Source organism: Sinocyclocheilus rhinocerous, unplaced genomic scaffold, assembly GCF_001515625.1.
Source record: "Sinocyclocheilus rhinocerous isolate Xijiao unplaced genomic scaffold, SAMN03320098_v1.1 scaffold1183, whole genome shotgun sequence".
In the NCBI taxonomy this organism is placed as follows: domain Eukaryota; kingdom Metazoa; phylum Chordata; class Actinopteri; order Cypriniformes; family Cyprinidae; genus Sinocyclocheilus; species Sinocyclocheilus rhinocerous.
The window spans coordinates 324997-338546 of NW_015625028.1; the positions used below are offsets into that span (position 1 = coordinate 324997).

The 13550-nt window shown below is 34.2% G+C and overlaps 2 protein-coding genes across 2 annotated transcripts in view; both read right to left on the reverse strand.

Annotated features, from left to right (window-relative positions):
- Positions 1 to 4295: 4295 nt before the first annotated feature.
- On the reverse strand, positions 4296 to 12441 carry ccs (copper chaperone for superoxide dismutase). Its single transcript, XM_016562755.1, has 8 exons — positions 12369 to 12441; positions 11576 to 11648; positions 7973 to 8110; positions 7723 to 7897; positions 7347 to 7407; positions 6246 to 6323; positions 5217 to 5320; positions 4296 to 4764 (listed from the first exon to the last, which is right to left on the reverse strand). The coding sequence occupies exons 1-8, from the start codon at positions 12438 to 12440 to the stop codon at positions 4611 to 4613; spliced, it is 855 nt and encodes a 284-aa protein (XP_016418241.1). The 5' UTR covers position 12441; the 3' UTR covers positions 4296 to 4610.
- A 352-nt stretch (positions 12442 to 12793) lies between these two features.
- Positions 12794 to 13550, reverse strand: part of prkd4 (protein kinase D4) — a 22371-nt gene continuing 21614 nt past the window's right edge. Inside the window, exons 17-18 of the mRNA XM_016562702.1 lie at positions 13204 to 13289; positions 12794 to 13092 (exon numbers count right to left, since the gene is read on the reverse strand). Coding sequence (XP_016418188.1) covers positions 12907 to 13092; positions 13204 to 13289 — 272 coding nt within the window. The 3' untranslated portion in view covers positions 12794 to 12906. The remainder of the gene's footprint in view (positions 13093 to 13203; positions 13290 to 13550) is intronic.

Consider the following 13550-nt stretch of genomic DNA (forward strand, 5'->3'; position numbering starts at 1 on the left):
TTTTAAAGGTGCTGTATGTAAGTTTTTGACTCTACTAAAGCATAAAAATACCATAATATGTTTGCAGATATTTAAGAAACATGCTAAGTTAACATACTTGTTTATCTGAAAAACAATGCTATAGTCAGTTATTCTCCTTTGAAAATGTGCGTTCCGGGCCGGATTATTGGTCTCTGTTTTGGTTTGTGAAACCTGCCCACTGCCAGTTTACCCAATTGTATTTCGGCACCCCGGGTTGCCAGTTGGCGGAAAACACAGCCTATTTAATTTAATTCATCGTCAAGTGCGCTCGTTCCTGTTAGTGTCTTCAATCTGGCAACCTGCGTGTGTGTCAAGTCTGAAGAGGAGGGGCCGGGTGAAAAAAACCCTCTCCAATATTTTGAATTTGGACTGTAATACCTAGTTCAACCACTCAGTGTCAATCCTACATACAGCACCTTTAATTTATAGCATTAACAAGATGACCCGTTTAATTCATTTTGGGAGCGATGACTGATTGAATGTATTTTTTAGTCCAGTGCCTGTATATAAGATTAGTATTGACCAAGTTCAGAGGCTGTGATATGCGGATTAACCATGTTGTGTATTTTCAACAGTTTCAATATGAAAAATAACTTTTATATTGATTCAATGGATTTATTGCATTTTGGGGAAAAAATAATACATTTTTATAATAAATCTTTGAAAATCAAAATCTGGATTTGAATTTTTAATGTTATTATAACCTAAAGATGCTATGTGAAAGTTTGAAACAGAAAATAGTGGTTTCCATTAGGGGTGGGGGAGAAAAATCGATACAGCATAGTATCGCGATATTTTCCCGCGGCAATACTGTATCGATACACGGACGCCACGTATCAATCTTTTATTATACTATTTGGTAGAATAATAAAATAAATTTCTTTACAATCTACTAGATTGTGGTGTTGAGTTTTTTTCTGGTGAGGTCAGCTGGGTCACCTTCAACATGCAGTAAGTTAGTAAAATAAAGAGGGTGGCATCGCGGAAAGTTATCAGGAAAGCCCCGTCCGCGTTTAAATCCGATGTATGGACTTAATTTTGGATTTGTAAACAAGGAGGGGATGTAAGTAGGGATGCACCGAAAATATAGGCTACATATAATAATAATAATAATTATTATATATATGGCGCGCCGCGTCCCGCCCGGCAGTGTTCAGCGCACATGTTTCACGCTCCTTGTCACTGCGCGGTTTGACGCTCCGCTTAAAGGGATAGTTCACCCAAAAATGAAAATTCTGTCATCATTTACTCACCCTCATGTCGTTCCAAACCTGTATGAGTTGCTTTCTTATGTTGAAAACAAAAAAAGATATTTTGAAGATTGCTGGTAATCAAACAGTTGGTGGTTGCCATTGACTTCCATTGTATTTCTTTTCCTATGGAAGTCAATGGCAACCACCAACTGTTTGATTACCAGCAATCTTCAAAATATCTTCTTTTGTGTTCAACAAATTAATTCAATACATAAATAAATAAATTCAAATTAACAGCATTTATAATTTTACAAATTAAATTATAAATGCCACTTTTTATCAATTTAATGCATCCTTGCTAAATAAAACAGTTATTCACTGTTAGTTCATGTTAATTCAGAGTGCATTAACTGTTAACAAGCACAGCTGTTGATTTTAATAATGCATTAGTAAATGTTGAAATTAACATGAACTAAGATTAATAAATGCTGAAGAACTATTTTTCATTCTTAGTTCATTATCTAAAGTAGGTAACTAATGTTAACTAATGAACCTTATTTTAAAGTGTTACCAATACTCGTGACACAAGTACCGTGATAATATCGTACCGTGAGGCCTCTGGTGATTCCCACCCCTAGTTTCCATCTTGCCATTTTCTTGGTAAAGAAAACACTTTTTTACTCAAATTAATCAAAATGGATTTATAGCGTTTTGGAACCAAACTCTTCATATATATCTCACACTCCATTAAACTTAGTCTGATCACATTAATGGCGTAAACGCAGATTATTCAGCACACGAAAAACTGCGTAAAACAAACATCAAGGAAACATTTATTAAGCACAGTGTTGGGGAGTAACTTGTTACATGTAACGGAGTTACGTAATTTAATTACAAAGTAAATGTAACTGTAATCTGTTACAGTTACTGAGAAAAAATGTGTAATTAAATTACAGTTACTAATGAAAATGTTAACAAATACAAAGGGGGTTACAGCTGAATATTTTCACACACACCCATTGCATAGACTTCCATTGATTTTATATCAGATTAATGATATTTTCTATCAGCTAACCCAGCATACCCCTCACAGAAACATGAGCAAAACACTAGATATAAATAAAAACATCTTTTGGCTGATTTATAAGTCTTTTTTGGTCCTCACAAGTATAGTTAAACCAGTACACACACACACACATACAGATTTAATTGAATTCTCTCCCAAAATGCACTGACTGCTCTAATGAGACACCAATGTTTCAGGAGTTTAGGACACGTGCTTATTCGATAACAGTTTTATTTTCTATTTGGGTGCATGTATATGCTTTTTTTTATTATTATTAACTGTTTTCCCAAGGCACTGTTAGATTCCAGTGTTTCCTGACATATTTGCTACGCAAAGATTTGATTTCAAAAGCAGTTTCATAGCTATTAAACTATATCTTGTTATGGTTTTAAATCTGTATTTAACCTCAAAATGATCTCAAAGTACAAAGACAAGCTAAAGTCTGATTTTGTGGTGGCTGTGCTTTAAAATTACATTTGTATAATCTTAAATGTTAAGGATTGTTAAAGTCTGACAGTAATCAGTGTCCAGTACTACTGTAAGGTTAACCCGGCCTGCTTTAAATGTTTGAAAATGATAAACAGTTGAAAATATTCATTAGAAATTTAGAAAAGCAATCAAACAGTAAATGTAATCTTTAGTGTAACTGAAATAATTACACTACTTATTACATTTTAAATACTTTAACTTCTGTAACCTATTACATTTCCAAAGTAACCTTCCCAGCACTGATTAAGCAGCATAGATAATATGAATTAGCCATAGCAATCTGGTGACGCAGTGCATGTAAACACATTCACTTCCTCAATGTAGCAGCTCTCGGAACAAACGCACACACAAACCTCAGTTTAATTGTAACCCTGAAAACCGTATAAACCCCATTCAAAGACGAATAATAATTCAATAATTATAACACGAGTAGCGCGTGCCGAGTGATTTACTGGATGTAACATATTTCTGACAGCAGATGTTTAGAAAACACTGCCATCAACACCACCGCGGTGTAGTTTTGCCTTTTTGATTATATACGTATGTGTGTTTTCACGTGTGCACTATTCATTCTTTCCAGCAGAAATGTCTAGATGACTCATTTTGTTGGGATTTTCTGGGTGTCCCCGCGCGCCTCAAACCCATCGCGTTTCTCTGTAAATCACACCGCGGCCTCGCCTGCATCATCACGCGTTTCATCGGCAATCGTTGAATCACTCAAAACATAAACATATATAGAGAGAGGCAAAGAATCTTCCATCTTACCTAAGCGGTGCGGGGTTTCAAAATGGTCGATCCACTTCCGTTCTTTAGAATCGCTCTCATTCTTCAGCAGCGCTGATGCATTCACTCGCACTCCTGCACGCGGACACCGGGGACTGTGTGTGCTTCTGCACTGCTTGCACACCATGCATCTAGTTTTTTTTTTTCTTAAGTTAGACAAGAATTTAATAAAACTTAACTGAAAGCATCTCAAAGTACTTGAAATGCGCCACAGCACTTATTTTCAGCAGATTAAAACTTTTTTTGTTGTTGTTGTTGCTTAATTCTCTTAATTTCATATGTATGCATTGCAAGCATCCTGTCCCCCCCTCATTAAAAAAGTATAAATATAGCCAGTTGCACATGTTTATTTTGGGCTTCTTAAAGAATACAGTCAGGTTGAATTGAAAATGTTTACAAATGACACTCAAAAACAATTAAATTTTTTTTATCAGTCAGTGTATAATTTTTTTTTTTACCTTATTTTAAATAAAATTTTGAGGCAACACTTTACATTAATTTTCATTAGTTACCATTAGTTAACTACTTTAGTTAACATGAACTAAGAATGAACAGCATTTATTAATCTTAGTGTTAATTTCAACATTTATTAATGCATTATTCAAATCAAAAGTTGTGCTTGTTAACATTAGTTAATGCACTGTGAATTAACATGAACTAACAATGAACGACTGTATTCTCATTAACTAACATTAACAAAGATGAATAAATCCTGTAATAAATGTATTGTTCATGGTTCGTTCATGTTAGTTAATACATAATGGAACCTTATTGTAAAGTGTTACCAAATTTGATTTTTAACTCAAAGCAGCAGTATGTAAAATCAAACACTGAAGTAAAACAGAATCACTGTGATAACTGGAGTTAAATTTCACTATATATCCATTTACACTGTCACACAGTTTGTGTCATGTGAATACATCAAAACTTGGATCTCATTTAGTACAACCTGAAAAGACATTCACGACAGCTTCAGACAGCCACGTTTTTGGTCTCTTATCATTCATTCATGTCCATCTGCGGTCCCTGACGCGTGGGAGGGTCTCATCCTCACCCCTTTACAGATTAGCAGTCGGTGCGTCTGTGACTTTACGTCCTTTCCCAGCGACGGGTCGATCTCTCTCCTCCCACAGAGTCACACCATCACAGGCACAGATCTGTTTGGGGTTTTGAAACAAGCCGGCGGAGCGGGCGATGACTGCACAGGCCAGCCTGAGAAAGCAGCGAGAGAGAGAGAGCGGACGTTAAGCAGACACACACGGTCCACTGAAGGACATCAAACAGCAGGGAGAGAGCTCTGGACGGACTGGGATGTCTGTAGGAATAAATACCAAGAAGGCTGAATGATTTTAAAGGGGTCATATGATGCGATTTCAAGTTTTCCTTTCTCTTTGGAGTGTTACAAGCTGTTCGTGAATAGATAAGATCCCTAAAGTTGCAAAGACTAAAGTCTCAAACCAAAGAGATATTCTTTATAAAAGTTAAGACTTGTCCACGCCCTCCTAAAACGCCTCGTTCTAACACGCCCCCACATATCTAGGTCACTATGTGGGAATATTTGCATATCAGTCTGTTTGTATTACACACAAACACTCTACAAGAAGCAGTGTATCTTTTTTATATCCCTGTGATAATGTATTTGTCTGGATAAGAATGTTCTTCACCTCTCTCCGGAGTTTCCTGTTATTTTGGACAGCGGGTGTTTCCCACGCCCCAAATCATCCTCCCCAGAATCCACCACCAGAGACCGACCAATCACATCCCACACCTGCCAGGAGAAACACGTGACCGCATAACACTGCATCTCACAACCAGGGACTAAATTAACACGTGCCTAATCCAAATGAGAGTAAAAACTGGCTTTGGTGAGAAATTCAATACAGCATGAATCTCAAATCCAGCGCTGTTTTAGTATAACTGATATACTATTATAATTTTAGCTAATATTTTGAATTTGTTTATATATATATATATATATATATACAAAACGATTACAAAAAAAACGATATTTTGAAATGTAATTCTGTGTATACATGTATATTGTTTAATATATCTATGTAGTTTTTATTAATTTGATCTCAGTTTTAGTTATTTTAGTACTTCAAGTTAAACTAAATGAAAATGAGAAATGTTGCCTTTGCATCTACCTGAAATAAAATAAGTATGAAAAGTCATGTTTTTCTATGGTTTACTTTTAGTTGTATTTTTACTATAATATATGAAAGCCCATTTCCACCAGGGGCTAAAGAAATAAAACAGATCATTTTGACCTTTTATCCCACAATTCTGACTTTTTTGACTTTATACGTTTATATCTGACTTAATGAGTTTATATCACGCATTTCAGAGAAATAACGTCAGAATTGTGAGATGAAAAGTTGCAATTATCTGTTTTTATTTTTCATTCAGTGGCGGAAACAAGCTTGCATAATAATAACCCTGCTCAGATCTGTGCATGATTATTTTCAATGACACAGAATGATAAGAGTGTTCAAAAGAGAGGTGTGACCGTGAATGTAGTGACAGAGAGGTTAGTCAGTGTAATTAACATAATAACAGGGGCTTTATATAATTACTGTACTTCCAAACACTCTACCGTAGGCTTTATAAACACACACCTGACTGCTCTGCTCTTACTATCAGCTTATAGAGCAACACGAGACTGTATTTAGAGATCTTAATGATTTCATTACCTTGATCTGAGAGTCTTCTAGCCGGAATGAAGCTCTGCCATCAGGACCAGCTGTGATATTCCCCAGATCTCCTACATGCTAGAGACCAGACAGAGACACAGCATTACTCCAGACCACCTCCAGTCACTTCATTTTCCAAGTCAGTGTTAGTCAGAATAGAATATATAACCCTAACCAAAACAAAATAAAGCAAAAAAGGAATTGACAAAATTCTGTTAAATGTAATATAAATAGTATTATAAACATTAATAATCAACACATTTCATTATTAATAAATAAATACACACATATATATATATATATATATATATATATATATATATACAAAGAAATTGCTTAAAAATAAAATATATAAAATAATAAAATTGCTTGTAAATGAGCATTAATATATGAAATAAATAAAATATATGCATATAATATTAAATCATTTGCTTACAGCTTTTTCTACCACAGTAAATTACTTAAAAAATTAAAAAATATATAAAATAATAAAATTGCTTGTTTTAATAAATAAGTAAATAAATAAACATTAATATATTAAATAATTAAAATAATTAATAATAAATAACAATTATATTCCATTAATATAAAAAATATAAAAAACTAAATAAAATGTATATAATATTATATAATTTGCTTCTACCACAGTGTGTGTAGTTTAATAAATAAATAGACACATAAAAAAAACAATAATAGTAATATAAATAATAGAAAATTCATTTATTAAATAAATTAAATGTATATAGTAATAAAAACTCTTCTTCTTCTACCACAATATTACCATAGTTTTTGGACATTATACCATAAAATACAACTTAGGCTTGGATATAATATACACCGGGGCTAGTTGTCATCTTAGCAACTATAAGGTTTATAAAAACACAAATGTGTTTTCTCTCCGACAGTGGTTTTGTATGTTGGTTTCAAACATGTAACTCAAAACAAGTTCCAAAGTGACACCTTTCCCCATCAAGTGTGACACTGTGCACTACATAAGGTCAGAATGTGCCAAATAATCATTTCCTCTTGGTGAATAACAATAGAAATCTTTGTGAAGCCCATGGCTTGTGCATAGAACTAAAATGTAAAAAATGAACGTACCCTCTCTGAGTCCTGAGGAGCTCCATGCTGTTTCCTGAATGGATTGAAATGATCTCCACAGCTGAGAGAACACATATATAATAATGATTATATTGCAAAACCTCTGCAAGACAAAGCCATACGCATGCAAAAAAGTATTTCACTGCACTGATTTCAGCTACAGATGAGGTTATGTAGTGTGCATTTTGTTTTTCAGGGTTTTTAGTGAAATACGACTTCAGTTTGACACATGATCACCAGATCTCATCTTAATCATCAAAATCTAGGATTTCATGCCTTTTAAACCCATTATGACAAACACAGACTAATGCACGCTGCCGACACGCTCTCTAATGGGCCTTGTGATCTAAAGGTTGAAGGTCAAGGGTCGTGATACCTCATGCAGTCCTGCGTCAGATCGCCCAGTTCGTGCACATGCAGGCCGTGAGCTCCGGGCGTCAGTCCGTCAATTGTCCCGTCAATCAAACAGCGATCCTGTGACAGCTGCAGGAATCTGACCACGCCCTGCACAAGCCCCGCCCCACTGACCATCGCCACGGCAGAGCCCAGGTCTGATACACACACACACGGATGAGAAGCATTAGGCCTGTTCACAGTGGTCACACTCACAGCGTTTGAGGTCTCACCTGTCTCTGAGCCGCCCATTCCCTTCAGAACGGCCAGTCTGCCTGTGCTTTCAATCAGACTCTGGACCTGTAGAGAGGTGAGCGCCGTCTCCACCAAAACCTGCTCCTTAGCCAGGTCTACATGCACCGACTGAACTCCTAAACACACACACACATATGAATGAGAGAACTATGGAAGATTGTTTCAGTCATGGGATAAAAAAAAGAAAATAAAAAAAGGTAATTGCAACTTTTTATATCAAAATTTAGACTTTGTTTCTCAATCTAAATGAGAATGCATTTGACTGCTTTTGTTATTTTGATAAGTAGCCTACATTTAAAGGTAATTGCGACTTTTTAATCTCACAATTCCAACTTTTTTTCAGAATTCCAAGATATAAACTCACAATTCTGAAAAGAGAAGTCAGAATTGTCAGATAAAAAGTCGAAATTACCTTTTTAATTATTTATTTTGTGGTGAGAAAAAAACATAATTGTGAGATGTAAACTAAATATAAACTTTATATAAAAATACAAATATAAATGTATATTTTATATAAAAATATTAAAACAGTAAGAATTGTAGAATATAAACTATGAGGGAAAAAATCTGAGGGAAAAAAGAATTGTGAGATGTGAACTCAGAATTGCGAGGGGAAAAAGTCAGAAATGTGAAATATAAACTTGTAATTAAATTTTGAGAAAAAAGAATTTAGAAATATAAACTTGTAATTTTGAAAAAAAAGTAAGAATTGAGAAATATAAACTTGTAATTTTGAGAAAAAAGTAAGAATTGAGACATAAACTTGTAATTTTGAGAAAAAAGTAAGAATTGAGACAAATTTGTAATTTTTAGAGAAAAAAGTAAGAATGGTCAAATATAAACTTGTAATTTTGAGAAAAAAAGAATGGTCAAATATAAACTTGTAATTTTGAGAAAAAAAGTATGAATTGAGAAATATAAACTTGTAATTTTGAGAAAAAAGTAAGAATTGAGAAATATAAACTTGAAATTTTGAGGAAAAAGTAAGAATGGTAAAATATAAACTTGTAATTTTGAGAAAAAAGTATGAATTGAGACAAACTTGTAATTTTGAGAAAAAAGTAAGAATTGAGACATATAAACTTGTAATTTTGAGAAAAAAGTATGAATTGAGAAATATAAACTTGTAATTTTTAGAAAAAAGTAAGAATTGAGAAACTTGTAATTTTGAGAAAAAAGTAAGAATTGAGAAATATAAACTTGTAATTTTGAGAAAAAAGTTACAATTTAGAAATATAAACTCAGAATTCTGGAAAAAAAGTAAGAATTGTGAAATAGCCTATAAACTTGTAATTTTGAGAAAAAAGTAAGAATTGATAAATATAAACTCAGAATTCTGGGGAAAAAAGTAAGAATTGGGAAATAGCCTATAAACTTGTAATTTTGAGAAAAAAGTAAGAATTGATAAATATAAACTCAGAATTCTGGGGAAAAAAGTAAGAATTGCGAAATAGCCTATAAACTTGTAATTTTGAGAAAAAAGTAAGAATTGAGAAATATAAACTTGTAATTTTGAGAAAAAAGAATTGAGAAATATAAACTTGTGATTTTGAGAAAAAAGTAAGAATTGAGAAATATAAACTTGTAATTTTGAGAAAAAAGTAAAAAATGAGAAATATAAACTCAGAATTCTGGAAAAAAGTAAGAATTGTGAAATAGCCTATAAACTTGTAATTTTGAGAAATTCAGAATTCTGTGGGGAAAAAAACTCAGATTTGCGAGATATAAACTCAGAACTCAGGGCTGTAAACAGAATTCTGATAAAAAGTTGGAATTTTGAGATAAAAAGTCGCAATTACCTTTTAATTAGGGCTGTGCATTTGGGGGGAAATATCGAATTGCGATTTTTTTGACAGATATTGCGATTGCAATTTGATTTGCGATTTTAAATTTGCAAAGTCAAGCTTCAGCTCAATATTGTCAATAATGTGCAGCACAGTATGGGTATCATTACCCTGCTGAAAAAAAACAATAGAAACTATCACAGAAATTCTTATAGTTTCCATTAAACCATTAGAAAATTCCTTTTTGTTTTGGGCATTATTCCAATAGGAGTTACTGTTGTTCTATTGGTTGCCATCTGCCAGATTACATTCCACCAATAGAATCCATCAAATAGACACCATTATAGTTTACATTAAAACCAATACAATTCCCATTATAACCCTGAAATCAATCAAATTTTTTATTGTGTTTTGGGAGGGGTTCTATTGTTTGTTTGTCTTTTTCAGCAGGCAAAATTATAATGGTATAAGTACTTTTACAGAATTAGCTTAATTACTGAATTTCACAGAAAATATGTGTTTATTTTTTATAAATAAAGAACTATTTCTTAAGTCAATTATTAAAGCATTACATATGTTACATAGGCTGATTTATTCATTTTTAAGTATTTGGGATTTTAAGAACAAGTGGAAATGTGCTGAATGTTTCATTTCATCCAAGTGAAATTAGCAAGCAGTTAGACTGAATTTACATTCGTTTTAAACGCGGAGCCAGGCGCGAGTCGACACAGGTTGCGCACGTGCGTCAAGCCTCATCCATACTGCCAGATGCGCTCGTGGAGACTTGCGGAGCCGGGTGCGAGTATAAACGAGCATTACGAGACAGGCTGCGTGAGTGCGGCAAGCATAAACGGCTCGTCCGTGACGTGGGATTCACGCCGCGTGGGGCAGAGAGGAGCGAGTATGAGAAGCATTCACAGACACAGGCTGTGTGCGCTCTTCTGAATTGGGCGTTTTTCTTTAGTTTTAATTTGCCTAACTATCGATCTGACCCAGTAGACGCCATAATCCCACTCTGTCTCTCTCCGGCTTTCGTTTTTTTGTTTTTTTTTATGGTGGGTGTTTACGCAGTTGGCTAGAGCAGTGCTGATTGGGGAGAATCGAGGTGCGCTCACTCTATTGGTTAGTAAGACTGCAACTCAAGGCTGGCAGTCATGCATATGCTCTGGAACAGAGTAATATCGCGTCCACATCGCAGGTTTTGCGATTAGCAAATCGCAACGTCTCAAATCGCGATTGCGATTCGATTTCGATTACTTGCACAGCCCTACTTTTAATGCACTTATCAATATAACAGAAGCAGTCAAATGTGAAAATTATGGGTTTTAATCACAAAAAGAAGTATTCAAAATGTATCATTTAACTTACAATCTGCAAAGGAGTGAAAAAAAATGTTCAAATACTACTTTTAATGTCCAAGAACTTTCCTTAAAATGTGTAAGTGTCTGGTTGTTTTGATGTAGTAAAACACCCACAGGCTCGTCTGGCTTTGCATTTTCTTCTGTCACTGGCCATAATTCAAACTGAATTAGGCATAACACCATGTGAAAACAGGCTGAGAATTGAACAAATAGTTGTAAAGTGGCTCAGATTCAGACAGGAATCGTGTGTTTGTGGCAGTTTTTCTGGAGTTTACAAGACTTCTTCACTGCACAAATGGCTGCCAAAAGCAAAAATGCTACAAAAATGCAGCATTTTTTGTGTGAGAAAGTATGACATGCTCCGGCAATAAGTACTGGATTTCACTGCAGGGCGCTGTAAGAGCAAGGAAAGGGTTTGATGCTGTGCTTGACTCACCCGGGTCTTTCTCCAGGACGCCCTTTACTGCATTAACACAGCCGTCACATGACATCTGCACCGCAAACTCCAGCTGCGCAAACACACGAATGACTTGGACAATTTTAAATGTTGCATGCATCTAATGTTTAAGAGAAAGTCTATAGTTAATATTTATTAGATACGTTTTTAAGCATTTTAATCATCCTTTTGCAGTGCACTTAAATCTGCAGTGTGACAAATTCATTTTTAAAAATGCAAATATTTAATGCATATATGATTATGTGATAATTCATAAATAAATAAATAAATAAAATGTATATAATAATAAATAATTAGCTGCTTCTATTAATGTTTTACCATAGTTTTTGGCCATTGTACCTAAAAATACCATATACTGTATATCACCATATAATAAACTGCATGCAAAAAATAATAATCATGTCATGCCAGCTGCCTAAATGCAGACATTAAAAACTATAGTAATGTCCAGTAATATTCCTGAATCTGTTTGACAGTTTCCATGAGTCGAAATATAAAGTTCAAGACTAAAACAGCACGTAAATGAAGAGGTAAATAACTATGCAATTCACCAATGATAACACGTTATGGAAATTATGCTGGTGATTATGATTTAATCAATAATAGGAACTTAAATATGACTTTTATGAAAGACGTTATTACAGCTGACCTAACAAATAATTTTAACACTTTCATATTTAGTAAACGTAATTAAAGTTTCATATTTTAATCGCTGTTTAGTATTCATATCAGTATTTTCAAAATAATAATTGTTTAGTTCATATATTCACACCTTCGCAGTTCTGTTTGCGTCCATCTTTGCCTCGCACGCTGACGCCGACGAAAACGGAAGTTCCGCGCTCATAAAATATTATAAAATAAAAGTCCTAGTAAAGAAATAGAAAATTACGTTAATAAAATAAGAGTCCCGGATGAACGATTGCAAACGCACTAACGGCAACGGTGAGATCGATTGGTTAATATCACTGGATTTTGTTTAATTTAAACATTAAATCTAATAAAAAATAATATCAACAAATATTTAATTTATAATTGACAGCAACAACTTAAAAAAAAGTCTTGTTGTTAAAATGGTTAGCCTGATAATATAATATAATATAATATAATATAAAAAGTTCAGTTGTATTAATTTATTCTATTCATTTAACATGGTACTTACAGTTTCTGAGAAAAACAAACTCATGGTTAATCTCTTATTTTATTGAAAAACATTTCAAACATTAAATCAAACCTAAATAATTAGATATACAACACAGCATATTCACATTTGCTGATATAATACAATATTCACAGTTATATTAATGTAAAATCTAAGTGGCTGCTGGCTGTTGTTTCTGCTCTTCATTTGCTTCTGCTGCTGCTGCTAAATGTTGTGGGAAACCAAGGTCTTTCTCCAGAGCGTGGGATCTCCAGCGCTCGTCATCCGCCTCATGCGTGAGATAGCGATATCCCATCCGCTGCTCAAACTCACGCAGGTCACACCACATCTGGAAGTTCTGCAGCAGGAGAAACAGATGAGATACGCAGAAATCACACTGTACATCCAGTCAATGTCCTGCAATGACTTAAACCTAATGGCATTTGGGTTTTGGAGAAAGTCACCAGACCTGAAACCATGGATGACCCATGGCTTTGCCAACACTGAACCTGCGTCTCACCACCACCTGCAGCAGGTTATTGATCAGGTTCACCGCTGAGAGAGAGAAACACGTTAACAGAAAGAACCTTAGGTCACCATCTAAAACAATTAAAAGGGTAATTGCAACTTTTTAATCATTCAGACTTTTAAAGGGGTCATATGATGCGATTTAAATTTTTCCTTTCTCTTTAGAGTGTTACAAGCTCTTGGTGCATAAAGAAGATCTGTAAAGTTGCAAAGACTAAAGTCTCAAATCCAAAGAGATATTCTTTATAAAAGTTAAGAGTCAGCCACGCCTACCTAAAACGCCTCGTT

Coding starts and splice junctions, on each gene's coding strand:
- ccs (XM_016562755.1), bottom strand. CDS start 12,440: ATGAGCGCGGAACTTCCGTTTTCGTCGGCGTCAGCGTGCGAGGCAAAG. Junction 6,324..7,346: donor CTCCTCAGGACTCAGAGAGG/GTACGTTCATTT, acceptor TCTGGTCTCTAG/CATGTAGGAGATCTGGGGAA. Junction 5,321..6,245: donor TAGAAGACTCTCAGATCAAG/GTAATGAAATCA, acceptor TTCTCCTGGCAG/GTGTGGGATGTGATTGGTCG.